The 25,888-nt window shown below is 52.0% G+C and overlaps 1 protein-coding gene across 1 annotated transcript in view; it reads right to left on the bottom strand.

The window, feature by feature from the left end:
* LOC144936586 (synaptotagmin-6-like) overlaps nucleotides 1-23,061 on the bottom strand; it is a 38,093-nt gene extending 15,032 nt beyond the window's left edge. Inside the window, 5 exon segments of the mRNA XM_078863806.1 lie at nucleotides 22,355-22,514; nucleotides 22,517-22,584; nucleotides 22,587-22,687; nucleotides 22,689-22,928; nucleotides 22,930-23,061. Coding sequence (XP_078719932.1) covers nucleotides 22,355-22,514; nucleotides 22,517-22,584; nucleotides 22,587-22,687; nucleotides 22,689-22,928; nucleotides 22,930-22,979 — 619 coding nt within the window. The 5' untranslated portion in view covers nucleotides 22,980-23,061.
* Between the last annotated feature and the right edge of the window lie 2,827 nt (nucleotides 23,062-25,888).

Below are 25,888 nucleotides of genomic sequence, written 5' to 3' on the forward strand. Positions count from 1 at the left end.
AGTCTCTGTACGTAGTTATTCATTTCAAATTCCAGTTAATCATGAGATTAATCCATTTCATACAAGCGGCCATTTATCAGTCATTCTAATCGGGGTACGTTTACAATTCACCCCCCTCCGTTGTTGACAGTTTTATTTTTATCTTCTGGTGGTAGTAAAAAAAAACAATTTAACCGCATGAAACGCGCCAATCCCTCACGCACACGCGAATGAGAACAGCGGGTGACAGTCCCGGCATGATGGGTAACGACGTCTGATGATTGTTGTTGTTGTTGATGATGATGGTGGTGGTGGTGGGCAGGCGCTCGACGACTGATGCCGGGACGTGATGATTGACGCGAGACAATTGACGGTGATAAGCCACCGTCGTCGTTGAACCGACAAGAGGCAGTGGAATGACGGGGGGGGGGGGGGTGAAGGTTTATCGCCCGCTTTTGTTTGCGGAAGCGCCCTGGCGGCCTGGGTAGGACGCGGGGGGGGGTATTCGGTAATTGTCACGGGACGGATTTGGAAAGCCACTTCACGAAATCAGTCACGCGTGTTCTGGCCACGGTCAATCCACACCGAGACGTGAAATTCCCGGGGGGGGGGGGGGGAGCCTGCAGAGAACAATTTGGCCATCAAAGCAAACTTTTCTCCGCCCCCCCCCCCCCATTACTTGCCCCCACCCCCCACCCGTCCCCCCTCCCTTCCCCCACACGGCGCAGAGGAGGATTCCGAATCACTCTGTGATGCTGCTGCTGTTGCTGTTGCGTTGGCAGTGGTGTTGTGCAAACACCAGAAAAAAAACCTAAACACAGTCTTTAATTGAAAAATATATATACATGTGATTAGCGATGTTTCGGGCAATGATGGATATTCCACATCCCATGGCGGGGGCGAGACGGTCCATCGGACAAAAACTGCTAACTTCTCAACAAAGCAGTTCTCATTTCGTCGACCCCAGTGGGATGATGATGATGGGCTGAACCCCCCCCCACCCCAACCTGGAGTCGGACTCGCAAGACTCCGACTGCGAGCCACTCGAGCGGTTCCCGTGTCTGGTCCAGCGTCTTCAGATGTCGTTACCATTATCATCATTATCACTGTTATCATCATTATCACTGTTATCATTATCGGTATTTTCACTATTATTATCATTATCACGAATATCATTATCATCACGCTGGTTTTTTTTGTCATTTGGGTCCTGCCACGTTTTGTCGCAGTAGTTAGGCGACGTTGCTGCGATGCGCAACACTCCAATTGAGTCATTTGAAAGCAATTCTTCAGCGTTGCGATCTTTAAGTGGCGGTGGAGGGTTTGCTATGGGAGGAACCCAGAGACCCCGGAGGAAACCCCACTCAGAACACGGGGAGAGAATACAAACCCCAACACCGGCAGGTTGCGTGCAGACAGACGCACCGCAAATTCAACTTGCATCGAACTCGTGCGCGCAACGCGGAGCAGTTCCAATGGACACTTCACGTTTTTCAAACGTTGGGGGAACAACTCCACACAACGGAACCTCTGTGTAAGCGTGTAAGCAACTGGCACACGTTACACACATTCCCCAAAACATCTCCCACATTGAACTCCGCTTTCTTATTCTTCGCAAGCTCTCGGCTCAAACGATTTCGATGCGGCATTTCGCATCCCCTAGTGGGGGACACACACTGGTGGGAGAGGGGCGGCGGTCACGACACAGTCGATCTGACGTCGTATATCGCGTCTACTTTGCGCGAGTCGATGCCGCTGAAGTATCGCACTCGCTCGCAGCGAGGGCCGTGCGCGTGGGCGATGGGGTCGTCGTTCTCCACGCATCTCGACAACAACAATTTGTCCGTTGCCTCTCCTCGCCGGGTTTGTAGCGCGGTGCGCTAACCACTGCGCCACCGCTCCCCCCACTCGCCGCATCACACACAGCAGAGGCACGTGTGTGTCCCCCCCAACCCAACTTCTCAAGTCCTACAGAGAGAGGGGGTGGCGAGCCGGCTGGTGGGGGGGGGGGGGGTTAATGTGAATCCTGGGAGGGGATGGTGGTGAAGGAAGAGGCGCGATGCTGTTGCCTCTCGGGTCGGGGTCAGAATCTCTCTCCGTCTGGATCGATGGGTCTAAGAAGAAGAAGATATCCGTCCTAATGTCATGCGGCTCTTCCCCAATAGCTACTGTCTTGTTCTCATTTTTTGTCTGACAAAAGCATTCACAGATCGGCGATAGCGATAGAGAACACTCGACGTGCGTTTGATGGTATTGACGGGGGGGGGGGGGGGGGAGCTGCATACACGGGGGGCGCGTGGCGACGAAGCGTGGACAGCCGCTCGCCTCGTAGGGGGTGAGAGGCCCCCGGTGGTCAAACACGACGGCGGTAGAGGAATGAGAGGCAATTTGAGAGCACGTCCGCCGAGGAGACGGAGCTATGGAATGAGTTCGCGAGTCCAGGCAAAGGTGCTCGGAGGATTTCTCGCATCGCAGGAGAGAGATGGCGACGGCTTTGGAAGGGGGGTGGTAGTCGGAGGGGGGGGCTTTCATCCACGAGTGGATCGCCCATGGCTGATTGTGATGATATACTGGTTAGCGTGGTGGGGGGTGGGTCGATTGATCCGCTAACCGTCGCTGTTAATTGTCGAGACAATTTAAGCACAGCGAGGGGTGAGGGTTCGTGCAGGGCGTTCTGGGAATTATTGCCTTTTAGAAATCACGACTTGCACACGCACACTCACACACTCACTCGCACTCACACACTCGCACACTCACACACTCACTCGTACACACACTCACTCACACACTCGCACGCTCGCACACTCCCACCTCGCACACTCACACACTCGCTCGCACTCACACACTCACACACTCGCACACTCACTCCCACACTCGCACACACACTCCCACACTCACACACTTACTCGCACACTCGCACACTCCCACACTCGCTCGCACGCACGCACGCACACTCACTCCCACACTCGCACACACACTCCCACACTCACACACTTACTCGCACACTCGCACACTCCCACCTCGCACACTCACTCGCACACACATTCACTTGCACACTCGCACACTCCCTCGCACACTCGCACACTCACACACTCTCACACTCTCACACTCGCACACTCCCACCTCGCACACTCACTCGCACACTCACACACTCGCACCCTCACACACACGCACACTCACACACACACTCACACACTCGCACACTCCCACACTCGCTCGCACGCACGCACACTCACTCCCACACTCGCACACACACTCCCACACTCACACACTCACTCGCACACTCGCACACTCCCACCTCGCACACTCACTCGCACACTCGCACACTCACACACTCACTCGTACACACACTCACTCACACACTCGCACACTCACACACACACTCGCACACTCACTCACTCGCACACTCACTAACTTGCTCATACAATCGCACACTCGCAAACTCACACACTCACTCACACACTCGCACACTCCCACGCACACTCGCTCACACACACTCACTCACACGCACACTCGCTCACACACACTCACACACACGCCATAACACGACGGCTCTGCATGTAAATATGGCAATACGGGAATGAATATATATGCACGCAAGCAGCTATGTTTAGCAAGTAAGATTTCACAGCCGATGTTATTCTATTTATTATGATGCTTTTTTACGCAGAAAAGTCTCAAGACTCCTCACCAAGACTCCTCACCAAGACTCCTCACCAAGACTCCTCACCAAGACTCCTCACCAAGAGGTCTCACCAAGAGGTCTCACCAACACTCCTCACCAAGACTCCTCACCAAGTCTCACCGAGTCTCAAGACTCCTCAACAAGAGGTCTCACCAAGTGTTCACGTTACAGGGGCTCTGTCGCTGCTATGTGTAATCCAAACTAAGTACATTTACGATGTTTATTTATTTGGATTTGGATTTGGCAAATGTTGATGATGACGCTGGCACACAATGGCATACCTCTTGAGAATGACGTCTCTGGATCTCTCATGTCTACTGTTGTGAAGCGAATGGCGAGCAGTGTAATACTGGTCACGTGTTCACATGGGGGGAGGGCATGTTAATGTACTCTGTAATCCAAATTAAAACATTTACTTACACTGGTTACTTTTTTTCAACATTTCAATTAATTTATTATGAATTATATCAGTAAATGACAGTGCGCATTTCTCGCTTGCTACTCATGGACCTGTGCATCACAGTCGACTGGAAGCAGAGTCGTAGTAGCAGTATTATATTAGTATTACTAATATTATTACTTGGTTCAGAGCACCGAACAAAACAAATTGAGTTATTGAAAATCCGATTTCACTTTCTGGCTTCATCTGCCTCCCAAAATTCACGGAAGATTCGTATAAGTGGCCCTGCTTCAAAAATCAAAAAGTTTAATACATTTGTTTCAAAAAGTGTGCTATATTTTAAAGAAAAGGGAAAAAATTGTTGGAAAATTGAGTAATTGCAATGCTGACTTCCTATTTGGATTGTACCTCTTATCCTCAGTCGTCGTTCCATTGGCTTCGATCAAAAATAAGTCAATAAAAAAAATCTCATTTTCGTCCCAACATTCGTTGGTGGCCTACATTCTAAAGTTCTGGCTTCATAACTTTTGTAGTTTATGAAGCAGAACATTGTTACATTATATATAGATCGTCTGTCCAAGAGTCCAGTGTCTCTGTCTCTGGGCCAATGGCTCTCTGCCTCTTTGTGTCTGTGTCTCTATGTATCTCTGTGTTCAAATGTCTCTTGATGTTGGTATCTATCTGTCCATCTCCCCGTGTCCTTCTCATCACTCTCTGTCTCTCTCTCTGTCTCTCTGGATCTCCTTGCTGCTCCCCGGTATCCCCACAGGCCCCGACTTAGTGCAGAGATGTCTCTGCACCCTGGGTAGTCCCCAGCACAACGGCGACGGCTCACCCCTGACTCCAGACAGGGCACCTGCCGTGTCGTCATCTGTCGAGGGGCGCTGTCACTATCGTCAGTGCAGCACCCGGCCTCTCCTGCAACCACGAATTCATCACGGCGCCAGCGGCCGAGCGGCTCCTCGCTATGCCCATGAAGCGAACTCCACCCCTGGAGGCGGAAGTTGGGGGGAGAGGGGGGTAGGTGGGGGCTGACCAGAGGTCGCAACCGGGTACCCGATACCCGTACCCTACCCGAAACCCGGCTACCCGTACCCGGCCGGGTACGGGTAGCCGTTTGCGACCCTGGTGCGGCCGGGTACGGGTACGGTAAGGAATCAAAACCCGTTTGCGACCTCTGGGGCTGACTCAGCCCATCATCCCTCTGACTGCGAGGGCAATGAAATAATGAAATGAGTAGCACGTTGTGCTGAAGTTATCAGTGGCTGTCCTTTGGATATACTTGCCCTTGCCACGGGAATGTGGAATATCCACCAGTGGCTCTGCTGCCCTGCAAACGAAGGGTGAGCACCAATGCCTCGATGTTCATTTGAGCTGGAAACCACACAGCGCTTCTGCCAATCTCCCACGGACTCTCACTCACCAGCCACACGGCCTAACACCTCGGTTCAATTCCTGGTTTCAAGAAAAGGTAAAGGCTCAGCCCTGCAATTGCCTGCTCGTGCCCCTGTTGACAGAATGGCCTCCGATAGAAGGAGCTCTAGAGAACTCCCCTATAGATAGTATTTGGCCTACTTTTACAAGCTGGTCAGAGGTCTTAGGAAAAAGTGGGAGTAGCCGCACTTGATCTCACCACATGCAGCCATCCAATCGTAGCTTAACTGTGGCTTACCCATATTCTTGGGTTTTTTCGGTAAAGTCACGTAGGTAAAACATAAAAATTAATAAAAGTAAACTAAAACAAAAATCACGACGTTTCGGAGGCAACACAAGCTTCCGTCTTCAGGTGGAACCGTCACAGCCACGACAGCTGTATCAAGTAAATGAGATATTGCAGGAGCTACCACTCCGTTTATATAATGGTTGGAGAGGGGGGAAGGGCCAAGTACAGCACACTTTTTATTCACATGGTAAGGTGAGGCTTAAGAGGGTGAGCCTTTGTTATGGAGAGGTACGGTTTGTGACTCAACCTGTGAAAAGGAGAAAACAACTGAACATTGTAAACTTGTAATAGTTGTCTGTCAAATAAGATTGGCCAAATAAGTGTAGTTAAATCTTTTTTGCATGGTTAATCACATCTTTCAAATGATTACTCAGTTTGTAACCATCATCACGGTTGAAATTATGAGAATAATCAATCTGGAGGAATCCGAGGAGCTATAAAGCAATTTTTTTACAGATGTCCAGTTGACCACTGGGTCTATTGGGGTTTTTTTTTTTTGGGGGGGGGGGATTCAGGAATTCGCCCCGTTTTATGCGGTACAGAGCGGTGGCGCACCAGTTGGCACCCCGGCTGTGTCCCGCACCACGCATCCCTGTTAGTCGCGAGCAGCCTGCGCACACATTCAATATTCCGAATCCAAAGCGACCGCGTCTTGAGAGAGCCGAAGGGAACGGGAAGGCGTGAGAGACGGAGGCAGGCCAGCCACCTGTGCATGGAGATTACCTGCACAGTGAGCACCAGGAGGCGACAAGCAACACATGTCGAAGTATACAGGCAGCAAGTGAATACGTACAAAAATACAAAATAAGTACGCGATGATAAAAAAATACTCATATCTTTCCCTCCACACAAACACAATACAAATATTCTGGTTACAAATTCCCATCAGACCACACGGCTTTCCTTCTGGGAGTGCATCATCTCGGCAGCATTGGTTCAACAGCACAAGCAAACACTCTGCTGGGGGTTTCGACATGCATCCTCTCATCAGCAGAGTTGGGCTGTCCTTCCACGAGTGCCGGTCAATTGCCAACTGCTTGTGGTAGTGTGAGGGCCAAGAAAGTGCGGGCCACTTTCACCGACAAGACATCATCGGTGCGAGGGCCGCCACACATTTGAAACTACTGGTGTTTGACAGCAGCAGCAGCACGATGATGATGATGATGAGATGGTGTTTTCACAAGTTGTGTATTTTCGTGGGCCGAATGTCAGGGGCCTCCAGTGGCCCACGCGCCTTGCCACGAAGAGCCCTGCTCTTTCGGCATGGATGCTCCATCAGTGCTAGATATGCGTCCGAGTTGAACTCGACGCTAAGACATCACAGTCGTTATTTGGCGATGCCGCGTTGGCAGCGGTGCACAAGCATAACTAGCAACACAACTGAACACACTTATCCCATCAGCACGGTTGGTTGCGTACGGTGCGAAAGAAGTTAAACATACACACGGGCAAAAAAACACATGTTAGACAACGTTTCTGGCAATGACCCTTATTAACCGCAAATACATCATTTACGTGTTATGAAGAATGAGTAACATACTCTTAGGTTTTTTCGGTAAAGTCACGTAGGTAAAAATAAATAATAATAAAAATAATAGAAATAATAATAGAAATAAAATAATAAATCACGACGTTTCGGAGGCAACACAAGTCTCCGTCATCAGGTGGGACCGTCACAGCTAGATTTACTGTATCCAGTGAGGCAAAATTCCAAGAGACGAGCTCTTAAATACGTATTTAATGTAGAAATGATATTCTCCACAACGCCGATCGCGATCATATATTTTTTTGTTTCGAGACAAATGAGTAGATTTAAATAAATAACTAAAAACCCGGATGGATGGATTCAATATTTCATTGAGATCACTGGAGATTCCATGACCTGGGCAGCGTTTCGCTCATCCCCTGTCGGTGTTCATCATTCCACGCGTGAGGGTTCACGCGATGCGTGCGGTCGCGTCGCGCGCTGCGTGCAGCAACGTTCTCGCTGCCAGCCCTGGGTTGGAAGAGGCCTGCGGCTCATTTCCTAGCGGCGGAGGACAGCCCCGTGATTAATAACACGGGTCAGCGGTTCTATTAAAGCGCCGCCTAATTCGGTTTGAATTCTATTTTAAACCCTGCCACCCCATTTTGCTGGGGGTTGCCACCTCTTCCACCGCCGACAAAACACCGGACAGATTTTCTCAGTTTACCGCGAGGCGAACAACACCGTAGCAGAGTGGAACGCATGTACTAAATTGAACTTCTTTAGCACCGTACGTAGCCAACCAGTGCTAATCGGAGACGCGGAGGGAAGGACAACAAAATAAAACACAAGCAGTTGTACACAACGCTAACGACCGGAATAACCACCCTGTCATTCGAGACCCAAACATCATAATCGCACCTCCTTCTGACTTTGACATTCCTCTTCCTCCACATCGAAGGCATTGCTAGGACCATCATCAACCGCATTAGAACATCATCGACAGCAGGACGATGGGCGAATTTCCTGCACAAGTGTAAAATTAAAGACACAAGCCACAGTAGTGCCTTCGACCCTTGCAGGGTGCTGCGGTGGCGAGATGTTAACTCCCTTGCCTGGTATACAGGAGGTCGTGGTTTCGATCCTGACCCTGACGCCTGCTGTATACTTGGAGTTTGCGTGTCTCTCTCTCCGCGGCCGTGTCGGTTTTTTTCCGGGTCCTCCGGTTTCCCCCTCCACATTTAGGAACACGCGTTTAGAGTATTTGGCTGCTATACATTTCCACATGATAAGCCACTTCGTTGAGATATTATTTATGGCCAGGTCGCTTAAGAGCTACGTAATAGCTCAGTGGGTCTTCCCTGGTAAAATAAAATTTAAAAAATTGTTTAGTTTAGCTGTGGCGTGTGCTGTTCAAGGCCCCCTTGTTTTCCTTCATGGTCCAAAGTGATGCCACCAACTTGCGTTTGTGACCAGGCCCACGCGCCGTGTGTCTTTCCGTGCAATTCAAAACTGAAATTTGTTGTGCTTCTCCGAGCACTTTCCAGCTTTAAAAAGAAAAAAAAGTTAAATCAAAAGCTGTATCTGCTAACAGGCTCCATTCCCTTTCCACTTGACACGTTGCAGAAATGGACGATGTTTAGGCATCGATTGTGGAGCTCAATTAAGGCCACCTCATCGCGTTCATCCCCAAAACGGCCTCACAGAAAGACAAAGAGACCAGGATAAGCTCGTTTGCAGGAGTGATTTCGGTCAATTACATGACCATTAGCAATATCCAATAACACACAACAAAGTACAGAAATGAAGCAAATCCCAGTTCGGCACAAGGGATGTGGGTTGACCCAGCCCACCATCCCTCCGGAGCCGATACAATTCGTACTATTTTTCTGGAAAAGTCAACAGCAGGGTAGATTGCCCCCCCCTCCCCACACCAATGGGAACGTGGAATTTCCATCAATGACTCTCCAGGGTTGTAAGCAAGAGACGAGCATAGATGGATGGCCTGAATGTTGACTTGAGCAGGAAATCGTTTTGAACTTTAAGAAACACATAAATTGTTAATCGTTCACGTAATCGGTTTCTTTGTCCACTGTTCCCGAGCGGTGTGTGGGAGTTCCTCGCAAGGAAACCCAGGAAACAATGCGACGCGCTTCTGACATCGCCATCGACGTGCCAACAATCCGCAACCTCCTTCCCAGTAACCTCCTCGACACACCGACCCCTGCGGACTGCACCCACGGAAGGCGCTCACGAGGCGCCCAGGGGCCTCAACCCCTGCCCGTGCTCTCTCCGAGCCGTCCCCTGGCAAACTCGCAGCGGCCACTTCGGCGCTGCGAGTTGGCCGTGCCAGGCTCGGTGCACTCGGAAGGCCACGCAGAGTGACAATCTTGTGGGTCACCACCCATTGTGTGATGGGGTTCAGAAGCGTTTGTTTAATCCCATGACGGTGGCAAAATGTTATCTCTCTCGCCTGGTACGCAGGATGCCGTCGGTTCGATCCCCTGACGCCTGCTGTATATTTGGAGTTTGCATCTCTCTCTCTCTCCCCATAGTCGCGTGAGTTTTTTTTCTTCCGGGTCCTCCGATATTTCCTCTATATTTATAATCAACATCACGTGTTAAGAGTATTTGGCTGCTATACATGATAAGCCACTTCGTTGAGCTATCATGTGACGAGGTCGCGTCTGAAAAACAGCTACAAAGCTCGGTGGGCCCTTACCTGGCAAAATAAAAAGTAGTTTAAGATCATTTAGTTTTAGTCAGATACGATAAAGACCGCCCCAAAGTGGCTATGCAGATGAGTGGGTCAAGTGCTGTTAGCGGTCGCCTATGAAGGCTTGCGTGCCATGCAAAGCGGTGGTGCAGACAGCAACATTGCATAAATAACTACGTTGAAAACATACCACACCACCAGCTACTTATTAACAACTGAGTCGACCTAGGGGAGGCTCGAGACCGATTGAGATATCACTTGCGACGGGTGTTAGCCACAGCCTGGAATCGAACTCCGGTTGTTAGATTCAGACTGCAGCGCAACAACCACAACGACACCACTGTCTCTCTCTCTCTGTCTCTCTCTGTCTCTCTGTCTCTCTATCTGTCTCTTTGTCTCTCTCTCTCTCTCGGTCTCCCTACACACAAACAACTCCTGTTCGGCCATTACAGCACTCCCTAGTTGTGAAGCCAGCACAACGCCCGGCCACCTTCGTCTCCGCCCAGCCACTGATGTTGATAACACACGGCACCAGCAAGCACTCATTTAGTGCCGAGTGGACCTCCTCGCACACCCACCCACTCACCCGCTATTGGGCGGTGCCAGGTGTCACCTCTCGCTGTTGACAGCTCTCTCCTCTCTCCCCTCTCTCTTCTCCGACACGTGTTGTCATGGCGATCAAGGGGGGCTGCTGCAATCTTACCTTGTGTCAACCTAACCCTACAACGCAAGCTCCACCCAAACGAGCGCTTCTTGACCGTGGAGCAATCTGAGAGATGCAACGACAACACCCATTATGAACACACACACACAACAGCGCAGCGCAACATCGGTGCTGACGAGTCCTGATAAGGACAAAGCCCGTCCACCCTTCGTGTGTCTATTCCACAGCAGCAACAGAGTTCAGTCTACATCAACTTTAAAGAGACACATACGTATATTGAACTTCTTTCGCACCGTACGTATGCTAATCGGAGGTGCGGTCGGAAGGACAACAAACTCAACACAAAAAAGCCATTCGAAAGAAATACATTTTTAAGGCCCCATCGCCTATTTCTTGAAGGCCCCCATCACCTATTTCTTGAAGGCCCCCATCACCTATTTCTTGAAGGCCCTCGTCTCTTTCTTGAAGGCCCCCATCGCCTCTTTCGTCCGGCTTCTGAGCGAGAAGCACCACGCACGGCTCCACGCTGAAGTGCCACGGGTGTTCTGTGAAGTACTGCACTGTGCGTCCTCACGAATCGCGTCGTGACCACCACCACCACCACCAACCACTAACGCTGCTGCACTGCTACAATCGCCATGATGTGTTCAAGGAGCCGCTGTTGTGTTGTTGTCGCCATGCACGCGGAGGCCGTGGGCTCGCGTGCCGAGTGGCCGGCGCGGTCGAGTCGGCGGGGGGGAGACGCGAAGTGGAGGCGGAGTGGAGGAGGAGGAGGGGTGGATAAGGGGTGGAGGAGGGGTGGATAAGGGGTGGAGGAGGAGGGGTGGAGAAGGGGTGGAGTGGAGGAGAAGGGGTGGAGGAGGGGTGCATAAGGGGTGGAGGAGGGGTGGAGGAGAAGGGGTGGAAGAGGGTGGAGGCGGAGTGGAGGAGGAGGAGGGGTGGATAAGGGGTGGAGGAGAAGGGGTGGAGGCGGGGGCGCTGAACTCCGTGAGAATCGAAGGATGATGACGTTAGCCACGAAGGAGCAAATTAGAAACTCATCCTCCCGTCTCCCAGCAGCAGCAGCAGCCGCCGCACTGATTAGTGCGGATTCTGGCGTGGGAGCCACTCAACCCAGGGGTTGGGCTCCCAAGCAGCTTCGCAATCCACTCCTGCTGCTTGTTGCTGGCCGCTTGACGTGCTGGGCCCCTTGGAAGCTGTGTCTAAATAACATCATCGCCACTGTGCTGTCTTGACGTGGAGACGCTCTTACGTGTTACGACGCCGGTTCTCGACCGCCGTGGTGCGGCGTGGTGCCCCCCGCCATTCAAGATCTCGAGCCCCCCCCCGCCCCCCTCAAGAGAGAATCACCGCGGGCACGTGGGGGCGCGGGTGGAGTAGACGGGGGACAAAGCAGAGACGCGCATCTGTTGGCCTGTGGCATGGTGGAGAGGGGGGGGGCATCGACAGCTGTAGAGATCCATTAGCTGTCGATTGAGAGACTTTACATTACGGGGGGGGGGGGGGGAAGGCGAGAGGAGGTAAGGCGTGCGACTGATCTCCTGATTATGAGACGTTCAGGAAAATACAAATTAAAGGTATCCCCAAAACTGCGGGGTCGTTTAAGAAAAAGAAGTGGAGTTCTATCTATACCGCGGAGAATGCGGTGATGAGTAAAGACGTCACCCACAAGATGCTTCTGAACTCAAAGATTCAAACACGTCTTCAGTAAAAACGATATATTGTTCGGATTATAAGACGCACCCTCAACTTTTGCTCTAAATTATCCCGGGGATCCAGAAAATGAGGAGCTAAAGACGGAGAGTAGAGTGAGATGAGAGGGGAGAGGCAGGAGAGTGCGTGGAGGGGAGTAGAGTGAGATGAGAGGGGAGAGGTCGGAGAGTGCGTGGAGGGGAGTAGAGTGAGATGAGAGGGGAGAGGTAGGAGAGTGAGTGGAGGGGAGTAGAGTGAGATGAGAGGGGAGAGGTTGGAGAGTGCGTAGAGGGGAGTGGAGTGAGATGAGAGGTAGGAGAGTGCGTGGAGGCGAGTGGAGTGAGATGAGAGGGAGAGGTAGGAGAGTGCGTGGAGGGGAGTGGAGTGAGATGAAAGGGGAGAGGTAGGAGAGTGCGTGGAGGGGAGTGGAGTGAGATGAGAGGGGAGAGGTAGGAGAGTGTGTGGAGGGGAGTGGAGTGAGATGAGAGGGGAGAGGTAGGAGAGTGCGTGGAGGGGAGTAGAGTGAGATGAGAGGACGAAGCAGGAAGGGATAAGTCCATTGAGGACCTTGAGATTGATCTGGGACTGGATTTGGAGCCATCGGAGGGATCGGAGTACTGGCGCAGGTGAGGAGTCTGCCAGCGTCATTGTGGATCACCTGGAGACTGGAGGTGAGGGTGACGAGGGAATTTCGGAGCCACAGGGCACGCAGATCATCACAATTAAGCGGCGAACCATCACCAAACTGTCCAAGTACAACCGCGATTCGGGATTATTTTACGAGTATTACTATTAAGCGATAGAATATTGTCTGTTCCGGCCAACATCTAATTTTAATGACTAAGAAAATCTGAACTGGCAGAGATGAAGGGTTGCCGGCCTTCCATTCAAACCGCCCATCATTTGAATTCTTAGACGAGCCAATTAAGCGCCGGAGCCTGTGCTAGGAGCCCAGTAAAAAATGAAACTCGCGTTTCGTAACGTGAGCGCCCTATTCATGACATGCAGAGCGCCCGCTTCGTCACCACTGCAATGATCTGGGCAAGTGCGGCGAGAGGCACCGAGAGGCTGTCTTCGTGTTGAGAGCACCGATAGGAGAACACGGTACAGCGCAAAGGCAAAGCTCCCCCTGCCGTATGAACCTTCAACAGACTGTTGGGGCAAGTGCTGTTCGTGAGTAACTTATTTTAGCAGACGCAGCACACTAGGGGATAGGTGGCCGCCTAGTATATTTTGGGGGTGGGGGGGCACCACGCTTGGCCGCCTTTGTCTTCCCAGTACCGCACACACACACTCTCATAGACTGCTGGGCAAATGCTGTTCGCGAGAACCTATGAAAGTGCAGGAGGAGGTGGGTGCTGGCCGCCTTTGTCTCCCTGTTGCTGACGTCTTACACAACCAGTTAAGGCCGAGTCGCCCTAGGGGAATGCCGCATGACTGGTTCAAATAATGTTCGCCACTGTTATTGGTCGTGAGTGGTAATCGATCTCGTGTCGGCCGGGTAACGTAGCGCAGTGCGCTGACCACTGCGCCACCACACCCCACTCCACATATACCGCACTTGCCAAAAACCAAAGACAAAGGTCCCCCGTATAGCCTTAACAGACTGTTGCGGAAAGTGCTGTTAGCGAGCACCTATGAAGGCCAGAACGGCACACGAGGGGGTGGGTGGCCAGCACCACGCCCGGCCGCCTTTGTCTCCCCGGTGACGATGTTTACACACCGCACTAGGTACTCTTTGAGGCTGATTCGACCGAGGGGAGGCCCAGAACCGGTTCAGATAATCGTCACCGGTGTCCGTCGTGAGCGAGTATCGAGCCCGGGTCACCAGGTTCGTAGCTCAGCGCGCTAATCGCTGCACTACCGCTCCCCATACCACATATACCATACTTACATACTACATACACGCGCACGTGTGTGTGTGTGTGCGTGTGCACTCATCATTCCCAGAATAATTGATCAAGTCGACAAGGTCCATCCGATGATTAAAGGCAAAACATTCTAACATCGTGGTATGTATCGATCGTAAAGTCATCTGTGAAATCCCATCTGAAATCTTAGTTAATGCTTGAATGTTTCTGTCTGCTTGACTGACACTCATTATGCATGCGTCTGTGCGTCTGTGTGTCTGTGCGTGTGCGGCGGTGGCGTAGTGGCTAGCCCGCTTCGCTACGAACCCAGCGACCCGAGTTCCACTCACGGCCACCAACACCGGTGACGATTGTCAGAACCGGTCCTGGAGCCTCCCCCGTGTCGACTCGGTTCGAGTGCCTGGTGCGGTGAGAATAGGTCACGTGATCTGGCGGTGTCGGGTGGAGGAGGGTGTACGACACACGTGCAATCTGACACAAAATAATATACGCGAATCAAAATATTGGTTGCGAAAGTCAACACGTGGTAAACACAAAAGGACATAAGTGCAGCAAGGTGAGGTATGGTCAAACAACAACAACAACAACAATCATGACCGACACCGCGTGGGGTGGCTCTCATCCAGCAGTGGATTGACACATTGCTGAACTTATTTACGGGCGTGTGTTTTTATATTGTGTATATATGGTGTATTTGTATCGTGTATATATTGTGTATATCAGGGTCCAGACATCATAGTGGCCAAAGTCGCTGATGCCTCCACACCTCGTCACTGCACCTCCCCGCTACTACCGCCTTCTCCCCTCCACCAGATCCCACAGCCACAATCGGCCCTGACCACCACCGGCACCACCATCACCACCACCACCACCACCACCAGCGGCACCACCACCGGCACCACCACCGGCACCACCACCACCACCACCGGCACCACCACCGGCACCACCACCGGCACCACCATCACCACCACCACCACCACCACCGGCACCACCACCGGCACCACCACCACCGGCACCACCACCACCACCGGCACCACCACCACCACCGGCACCACCACCACCACCGGCACCACCACCGGCACCACCACCGGCACCACCACCGGCACCACCGGCACCAGCACCACCACCACCACCGGCACCACCACCGGCACCACCACCGGCACCACCACCGGCACCACCACCACCGGCACCACCACCACCACCGGCACCACCACCACCACCGGCACCACCACCGGCACCACCACCGGCACCACCACCGGCACCACCGGCACCAGCACCACCACAACCGGCTGCTCTGAGCTATTTTAAAATCCTTTATATTAAGTTCGCTTGCTTGCTTGCGTGCTTGCGTGCTTGCTTGCTTGCTTACGACGTGCAAATCTTTCGATCGTTTTTTAACCCACTTCCCGTGATCCAATCGAGCTGACATTTTCCACACAGACTCGTTGTGCGTGACAATTAATTTTCGTGAAATTTTTTTTTCAAAATTTTACACTGTTTAGGGAAAAAATATTAAATATGTAATTACCAACTCCTTAATGCTGGCAGACAATCATCTGACCCATAGGTGGCAGCCATCTCAAGCCAGAGGACGAGAGGACTCTAGCCGCCACGCATATAAAGGATTTAGAGTGAAAAACTTTGTTTTCACGGGTTAATTTTTTAAATCCTTTATGTTAAGTTCGCTTGCTTGCTTAGGACCGTGCAAATCTTTCGGTCGTTTTTTAACCCACTTCCCGTGATCCAATAGAGCTGGCATTTAGCACACAGACTCGTTGTGCGAGACAATTAATGTTCGTGAAAATGTTTTTCCAAAATTTTACACTTTTTAGGCAAAAAAAATGTATTTTACATATATTCAAATAGAACTCATTCATGGCTTTGGCTGAACGTCACAGTGTAGGAGCCCAGAGCGTGACACCTCCACAGGCCGTGGCGGAGTAGCGCAGTTGGTAGCGTCCTCGCTTCCCGTGCCAAAGGTCGCGGGATCGATCCCCGCGTCCTCCACAGGCGAATATATTTTTAAATCCTTTATATTAAGTTCACTTGCTTGCTTGCTTAGGACCGTGCAAATCTTTCGGTCGTTTTTTAACCCACTCCCCGTGATCCAATCGAGCTGACATTTTCCACACAGACTCGTTGTGCGTGACAATTAATGTTTTTTTTTTCCAAAATTTTACACTTTTTTACCAATTGCTTAATGCTACCATGCAATCATCTGACCCATAGGTGGCAGCCATCTCAAGCCAGAGGACGAGAGGACTCTAGCCGCCGCGCATATAAAGGATTTAAAGTGAAAAACGTTGTTTTTACGGGTTTACTTGTTCCTCCCTCTGGTCGCCGGACTCGTTGAGACCACGCCAGTGGCGGTATCGTCAACCGGCCCTCTCCCATCCTGCCCGACCTCATCTCCACCACCCGCCTGCCACGTTCCCTTCCCACCCTCCAAGTTGCTTATTCCCCATCTTCCCGCACCCCGCACCCGTCCCACCCAGCTCCGCAGTTTTTGCCTACAACACTAACCTGCCCCCACGTTCCCCTGCGGACTCCTGCATGGCTTCCCCCGACTCGCCACCGACACCCGAGCTCAAATGCCACTTCGAGCTGTTCGGGTTAGGGCCCAGCTCTCTCCGACACGCACAGTGAGAGAGCAGTGGCTCTCTCTCTCAGCCTCCAAACCCCTCCGCGTCGTACTCACGCCGACCTCCCCCTTCTGTTCCACAGTGGTTTCCACAGCCCATCGACATCTTAACGGGCTAAAGCAGGGCCCGCTCTTGACCTCCTCTTACGAGACCCTACCCCGCCCCTCGTCCCCCCCCCGGCATTACGGACATCACTGCCTCAGCACACCCAGTCCTCGTCCACCCCGACCTTCTGTCCTCCTACCGGGTGGGGGGGGGGGGGCTGAGACCGGCACGCGACACGCAGTAGCCGTTGTGGAGTCATTCAATGTACGACTGACCACTGCATCTCAAGACGCTGAATGAAGACGATGATCTGTTGACGTCGCTGCGTTGTAATTGGCGCACAAACAACAACAAATCAAGACATCCGTCAAAAAACAACAACAACGTGTGGCCTTTAAAAAAATAATAACAACAAATATATTACGGGTGACGTCCCTTCTTCACGGCACATAAACAGAGGCGCCCAGGAGGGAGTCGTTGTGGACGGAGTCGTCGTTTGCGTGCCCCTGAAGAAAGGTCACTGCTCGAAAGGAGCGGGTGCTTCTTTTTGTCTTCTGCATTCGTACGGACGTATGTGAGTTGCACTTCTTTCGCACCGTACGTCGCCAACCGTGCTAATCGGAAGCGCGAGAAGGACAACGAACTAAACACACACACACAAAGCAGTTCGAAAGGAATGCGTTTTCAATTCAGATGTAAGTGCGTGAAGATATCTCTTTCCTCTGCCTCTCAAGTTCAGTCTCAAGACGTTGCATTTCTTTCCTCCCTGCGGCTCTCTCTCTCTCGCTCGAGTGTCTCCATCCTCACTTCTATCAAAATGCTGCCACACATGCCACCCCCCCACCCCCACATTATTGGACTGTGTATTTCTGCCCACGATCCCCTGCTCCAATTTTTTTTTTAAACGCCAAGTTATTCATATCTCTCACACCCACGCGTGTGTTGCGTAACGTGTTCCAACATGCAATGGCCTTCGGACGAAATGAATTAGCAGTTGCGAAGGCTGCTTCCAGGGCTAAATGCATGGACACGTTGGCAAACAAGCCTTGCTCGACTCTGCGAGTATTTGGGCAAACCCGTTCATAAATGTGGACAGTTTTCACTCGACCGAGTCCCGAATGGCAACAACAGCTCTGTACAAAAGTGTCATTCGTGTTGGTCAATTGACCCTTAATTCTTGATTTGAAGCTTTCGTGACTGCAGGAATCCATACTCTTGGTTCTTTCGGTAACATCACGTAGGTATATACAGTGAGGGAAAAAAGTATTTGATCCCCTGCTGATGTTGTACGTTTGCCCACTGACAAAGAAATGATCAGTCTATAATTTTAATGGTAGGTTCATTTGAACAGTGAGAGACAGAATAACAACAACAAAATGCAGAGAAACGCATGTCAAAAATGTTATAAATTGATTTGCATTTTAATGAGTGAAATAAGTATTTGACCCCTCTGCAAAACATGACTTAGTACTTGGTGGCAAAACCCTTGTTGGCAATCACAGAGGTCAGACGTTTCTTGTAGTTGGCCACCAGGTTTGCACACATCTCAGGAGGGATTTTGTCCCACTCCTCTTTGCAGATCTTCTCCAAATCATTAAGGTTTCGAGGCTGATGTTTGGCAACTCGAACCTTCAGCTCCCTCCACAGATTGTCTATGGGATTAAGGTCTGGAGACTGGCTAGGCCACTCCAGGACCTTAATGTGCTTCTTCTTGAGCCACTCCTTTGTTGCCTTGGCCGTGTTTTTTGGGTCATTGTCATGCTGGAATACCCATCCACGATCCATTTTCAATGCCCTGGCTGAGGGAAGGAGGTTCTCACCCAATATTTGACGGTAAATGGCCCCGTCCATCGTCCCTTTGATGGGGTGAAGTTGTCCTGTCCCCTTAGCAAAAAAACACCCCCAAAGCATAATGTTTCCACCTCCATGTTTGACGGTGGGGATGGTGTTCTTGGGGTCAAAATTATAGACTGATCATTTATTTTTCAGTGGGCAAACGTACAGCATCGGCAGGGGATCAAATACTTTTTTCCCTCACTGTATATATTTTATTTAAAACCTACGTGACTTTAACGAAAGAACCAAGAGTATGATCCTTAATTCATAGCACGTGATGGAGAGCCATTGCCCGAAACGTCGCCGGTCATATTTGCTGTCGTTAAATGCCACGGTGTGGTTGACAAATTCGTTGAGATTTTTTATTCAATTAATATTGCATTATATTTACGAGATTTATCGTGACTCCCCAACTAACCACTCAGAGGAACCACGAGGTGGAACCACGGACGAGCAGGGAAGGCAGCATCAGCCACACGGTGACGAGCCGGCGCTACCAACAATCGCCCAAGCTCTGCGATCCCCTCTGTATGCTCTGATGTTGTTATCAGTCAATCGATGAGTGTGTACACGTGGGAGGAAACTGGCTCACGCAGAGAAGACTCACGCGTGCGAGGGGGCAATACTATGTCCCATACTGTTGTGACAGACGGAGTCCACACATTGCTCTTCTCCACGGTGTTGATGACAGGCCACGTGCAATGCCACCACTGCCCAGCAAATAAGCAGACGATATGCCTCGTTCCTGTAGATGTCCTTGCACGTAAAAAAAACAATGTTTTATATATCTTATCAGCTATAAATTCAGCAGTGTCTGTTCACAGGTAAAACTCTGGACCGGTTTTGACATGCAGTGTCTCATCAGCAGTGTTAGGCTCGCTTGAACCAATTCTGGTGAACTGTTATATGATTAAAGGCAATGACGGCAGTGTGTGTGTGTGTGTGTTCGGTGTGTGATGTGCGTGTGTGTGTGTTCGGTGTGTGATGTGCGTGTGTGTGTGTTCGGTGTGTGTTGTGTGTGTGGTGTGTGTTGTGTGTGTGGTGTGTGTGTGTGTTGTGTGTGTGGTGTGTGTGTGTTCGGTGTGTGATGTGCGTGTGTGTGTGGTGTGTGTGGTGTGTGTGTGTGGAATGAGTGTGTTGGGTTTTCTGTAAGGCAGAATGTGTATGTGAGTGTTGTGTGTGTGTTCGTGAGCATGAGTGTATTAAGTGTTGCTGTTGTTATGTGTTGGTTAATGGGAGTGTGTGCTTTTAGTATCCATGCTTGTTGTGTACGGGAGAATACGTGTATGAGTGTGTGTGTTTCCTTTGTTCTTGAGTGTGTGTGTTCCCTTTGTTGGTGAGTGTGTCTGTGTGTTATGTATGGGGGGATGTGCGTGCTACCATCGTACCGCGTGGTTCTAATCTGCGTCTTCTCTCTGTATTCTGTGTGTGTACTGTGTGTGTGTACTGTGTGTGTAGTATGTGTGTGTGTGTACTGTGTGTGTGTAGTGTGTGTATTGTGTGTGTGTACTGTGTGTGTATACTTTGTGTATTGTGTGTGTGTGTACTGTGCGTGTGTAGTGTGTGTGTACTGTGTGTGTGTAGTGTGTGTGTGTAGTGTGTGTATTGTGTGTGTGTACTGTGTGTGTGTGTGTACTATGTGTATTGTGTGTGTGTAGTGTGTGTGTGTAGTGTGTGTGTGTGTGGACTGTGTGTGTGTGGACTGTGTGGACTGTGTGTGTGTACTGTGTATTGTGTGTGTGTGGACTGTGTGTGTGTGGACTGTGTGTGTGTGGACTGTGTGTGTGTGGACTGTGTGTGTGTGGACTGTGTGTGTGTAGTGTGTGGACTGTGTGTGTGTAGTGTGTGTGTAGTGTGTGGACTGTGTGTGTAGTGTGTGGACTGTGTGTGTGTAGTGTGTGTGTACTATGTGTATTGTGTGTGTGTACTGTGTCTGTGTAGTGTGTGTATTGTGTGTGTGGACTGTGTCTGTGTAGTGTGTGTATTGTGTGTGTGGACTGTGTGTGTGTACTATGTGTAGTGTGTGTGTGTACTATGTGTATTATGTGTGTCTACTGTGTGTGTGTAGTGTGTGTGTACTAAGTGTATTGTGTGTGTGGACTGTGTGTGTGTATTTTGTGTGTACTATGTGTATTGTGTGTGTGTACTGTGTGTGGTGTGTGTGATGTGTGTGTGTGTTCTGGATGTGTGATGTGTGTGTGTTCTGTGTGATGTATGTGTTGTGTGTGATGTGTGTTTGTGTGATGTGTGTGTGTTGTGTGTGTTCTATGTGTGTGTGTTCTGTGTGATGTGTGTGATGTGTGTGTTCTGTGTGTCCTGTGTATGAATGTGTGGCTCCAACCGTTCACGCACTCCACCTACCAATTGAGGCCACATCAGTTCAATTCCTGCCCATGATGGACACCATTGGCACACGCGGTAGCAGCAACACTCCTGGGTCTCCGCGAGATTGACGCACACTCTGCCTGGATCACGTGCCGAGTGTGTTGTGTGTCAACATCAGCACGGATTACCGGGAAGACAAATACGACCGGGCGCAGCAGCAGCCATGCCACCGACTCGCCTGCGTACTCTAACCACCTTCACAGGTGGTGGTGTCTGTTGAGGCTATCCTTGTCCTGTGTGTGGGCCTCCCCTAGGTCGACTCAGCCTCAAATCAGTACCTGGTTCGATGTGCAAAAATCGCCACTGGCGAGACAAAGACGGCCGGGTGTGGTACTGGCCACCCACTCTCTACCGCGCCAAGCCTTCATAGATGCTCGCAAACAGCACTTGCACCAACGAGTCTGTTAAAGGCTATACGGGGGATCTTTGTCTTTTGTACGCACGTGTGTATTGTGCGTGTGTGCGTGTGTGCGTGTCTATGAACATACGGCATCGCCTGTGTGTATGAACGCAGGATCTGGTGATGCTGCTGCTGTTGCGTTGGCAGTGGTGCGCAAGCACAATAAACACTTTCGTGAATAACACCGTGTGTGGTTTAGAAAAAAATAAACTGGCAACGTTTTGGACAATGATCCTCCTTCATGGCACATACATCATCGTGTGTACGAGCGCCGGTTGCACGCGTGTTTGCGCGCGCGCACCTGTACGCATGCACGAGCACAGACACACACACAGACACACACAGACACACACACACAGACACACACACACAGACACACACACAGACGTGTGTTCACGCGTGCGTGTGTAGTGGAGTGGCAGTGGAAGAGCTGAATGTGGCAGGGAGCGAGTCGGGGAGGGATGCAACAGGCATACAACAATCAAACATCACCGGGCAATACGAATCCTAACCATCTCTGTCCCTCCGCACATATATATCTTAAAAACAAAAGTCTTCTCGATACATCCCATCAGCCAGCAGACGCTCTTTCTCTGGGGGCGCATCGTTTCAGCAGCGTTATTCGTTCAACAGCACGAGTCAAAACTCTGGACCGGCTTTGACACCCAGTCTCTCATCGGCAGCGCAGAGTAAGCCACGATTGCTCGGACCCCCCAAACCGGTGGACCGACAAGACACATACACAGATCATTGCCGGGCCGTCCTCAACGGATACTTGCTGGATGAATGAACGAACAAAAGCAATGAATGAATGGGCACTGAGGTTATTATTATTATTATTTTTGCTTTACCGGTGTGGTTGCTCTGCCGAGAGCGTTCAGGCAGGAGCGACAGGAAGTCGAGGCAGCGGGCCTTGCTGCACCTCTCCTCCTCTTCAGCGTGCGGCAAACCCGGCATCGCCCCTGCCCAGCGATCGGACTCCTCGCCTCCCTCTCCTCCTCCACCCCTTCGCCTCGCGGCTCCGCACGACTCGTCGACGGCGCGTGGGCGTGCGAGGCGGACAGGGATTGAGAATAGCGGCGCGTGGATGTCGGGGTAGGGACGGGAGGGAGACGCGCGAGAGAGGGAGGAGGGGAGGGAGGGAGGGAGGCGATGGAGTGGGGGAGGTGGGGGCACGGCAGATGCACGGACGGAGAGCGCGCTCGAGGCAGAGACAGCGGTAGGGATGGACGGATGTGATGGATGGGAGCGCGACCGAACGGGGAGATGGAACGCGTCGTGTTGCCCCTGGCTGCGGGATAGGGACGGCTAGACGGGGGAGGGAGACAAATGTGGCTGAGCGTCACCCGGAGCCAGAGGCGAGCCGCGTGCGAGCCGCGTGCGAGTGCGCGCTGCTGGTCAATGGGAAGGGCGAGAAGGCTTCGCGTCTGCCGAGGAGCTCGCAGACGCACCACGGCTCAGAGATCGATTCATCATCGAGTTATCGTGCCTCTGTGTGTGTGTCAGTGTGTGTGTCAGTGTCAGTGTGTGTGTCAGTGTGTGTGTGTGCGTGTTACTGTGTGTGTGTCAGTGTGTGTGTGTGCGTGTTACTGTGTGTGTGTCAGTGTGTGTGTGTCAGTGTGTGTGTCAGTGTGTGTGTGTCAGTGTGTCAGTGTGTGTGTGTCAGTGTGTATGAGTGTTACTGTGTGTATCAGTGTGTGTGAGTGTCACTGTGTGTGTGTGTGTCAGTGTGTGTGTGTCAGTGTGTGTTACACACACGTGTTGCTGTGTATGGGGAGCGGTAGTGTAGCGGTTAGCGCGCTGCGCTATGAACCCGACGACCCGAGTTCGATTCCCGCTCACGGCTAACACCAGTGACGATTATCTGAACCGGTCCTGGGCCTCCCCTAGGTCGACTCAGCCTTAAATGAGTACCTGGTGCGGTGTGTAAACATCGCCACTGGGGAGACAAAGGCGGTCGGGCGTGGCGCTGGCCACCCACCCCCTCGTGTACCGTTCCGGCCTTCATAGGTGCTCGCTGACAGCACTTGCCCCTACAGTCTGTTAAGGCTATACGGGGGATCTTTGTCAGTGTGTGTGTGTCAGTGTGTGCGAGTGTCAGTGTGAGTGTCAGTGTGTGTGTCAGTGTGTGTGAGTCAGTGAGTGTGTCAGTGAGTGTGTCTTTGTGCGTGAGTCAAGCCCGGAGTTCGTTGTTCCCCGCTGTGTTACACACACGCGCACACGTGTTGCTATGTTACACACACACACATCTGTTGCTATGTTACACACACGTGTTGCTGTGTTACACACACATGTGTTGCTGTGTTACACACACACACACGTGTTGCCGTGTTACACACGCGTTTCGTATTTATGTGTTACACACGTGTTTCGTATTTCTGTTACACACGTGTGCGTGTGTGTGTTACACACACACACGCACACGTGTTGCAGTGAGTGCGCGCGCGTGCGCACTCACGCACAAATGAAGAGAAATATCTCCGGGGCGTTTAGCCTGATAAGCCTGAGTGCAGGTTACCTTAACGAGCAACCTATTACGGCCGATGGGTCACACGGGACTGGCGCGTGTGGCGTTGTTTGCATGGCAAGCAGTCAAGATCGAGTCAACCCGAGGGGAGGCCCAGATCAGGTTCGGACCCCACTCGCTACTGATATGATCCGTGACCGGGCAATGATCGTTGCCCAGCGCACGCACACACACAAAGAAAAGGATCCCCCGTGCAGCCTCTACAGACTGTGTGGGGGGGGGGCAAGTGCCGTTAGCGTGCATCGAATCGGGCGCGCACGGCGAACGAGGGCTGGTCAGTAACGACGCGCGGCCGTCTTTGCAATCCCCGTTATGGCTCAGTCGACCTAGGGGAAGGCCGAGACCGGCTAAGGTAACACCCGCTGCTGATGTTCGTCGTGGCCGGGAATCGAACTTGGATGAAGAATTTGCGGCGCAGTGCGCTAGCCATTACCCCACCGCTCCCCCCTACACACACACACAGCAATGCACGCACACACACCGCGATTCACACACACACACTGAAGCTCACTCATTCACACAAAGTTGAGGGCCGCTCTCTCTCGGCGCCGCGCTCGCGCATGAATGAATGAATGAACGCAGCTGATGAATGAACGCGCAACCGAATGAACCACGACACAGTTGCGTAGCGATTCAGAGGCTGGCGTGAGCGCGTTCTCGCACGCGTGAGCGACTGCAACCTCGTCTGTTGCGATGTCTCTGGAGACCTGGAGGCTAGCTCACACGTGATCGAACTCTGCAAATAACCCTCCCTCCCCTTCCACCCCCTCCATCGCTACGAAATTCCTAACGCAAGCATCCCTGCGATGCCAACAACAACATCCAGCCAACCCAGAATCATCTCTTCGCTTCGCTCATCCGCCTCCTCTCCCCTCTCCTCCTCCTCCTCTCTCAGCACTTCCTTACTCTGCCACCACCTCTTTCCTCTCCATCCCCCTCTTCCCCCCCCCTCCCCTTGCCCCTTCGTAGCCCAATCATCTCTCCGAGGTCCTCACATCGCCTCAATGAGTTCCGAAGGAAGTGTTCATCCTCAAAATATCTCCCTCTCGCCACGCGCGACACCCACGCACCGCCTGCGTCAACATAGCGTCGCGCTCCCTCTCGGACGAGAGCAGATGAAGAGAAGGAGGAGGGTCTACATTGATGATTATATTCATATCGTGTTTGTCTAGCAGCCCACACGTTCTCTGGGCGTGTTCCTCAGTCACTCCATTCATCCTGCAGCCAGCCAGCCAGAGAACAACTTAAAAGCGATAGAGTAGGTCACATCTCCTCCGGCACACGTGGCAGATGCCATTGGGCGGCTGCGAGACGCCTCGCCAATTGCAGCGAGTCGCGATGCGCAGCGCGCTCGCTGTGCGCACGCACGAGAACGGACGGGAGGCATCGGTGATTGGAGTTAAAGGCGCAGCCCCGCAATTGCTTGCTGCACGCCACTGATGACGTGTTGGAAGAGGGGTGCGAGTACCCCCCCCCCCCACTCCGACACACCGCACGCGACCGGCCGATCGCCACACCGTGGCGTGCCCATTTACGCTGCTGCTGCTGCTGCTGGATGGACAGAGTTTTAGTTCATTCGAATTGTCGCACGCATGATGGACCCGCGTATGCAGTTACCCGGCTCTTTTACAAGGGAGATCCGTGGTGCGTGAACACAGCAGCAACAACAACAAAGACGTGGCTGGTTGTATAGGCGTGGGGGGGGGGGTAGATTTGAGAAACTCGCCCCCATAGTTTACACCGCGGCACCGGTAGACAGCATCGAAGCGGCGACCTCGAGGGTGGCGAGTCCGGTGTGCAGGTAACCATTGCACCACGTGGTCTGTGAACAGCGGAGAACTGAGAACAGATCACGAAA

The sequence above is a fragment of the Lampetra fluviatilis genome, chromosome 16 (assembly GCF_964198595.1).
Source record: "Lampetra fluviatilis chromosome 16, kcLamFluv1.1, whole genome shotgun sequence".
NCBI lineage: Eukaryota > Metazoa > Chordata > Hyperoartia > Petromyzontiformes > Petromyzontidae > Lampetra > Lampetra fluviatilis.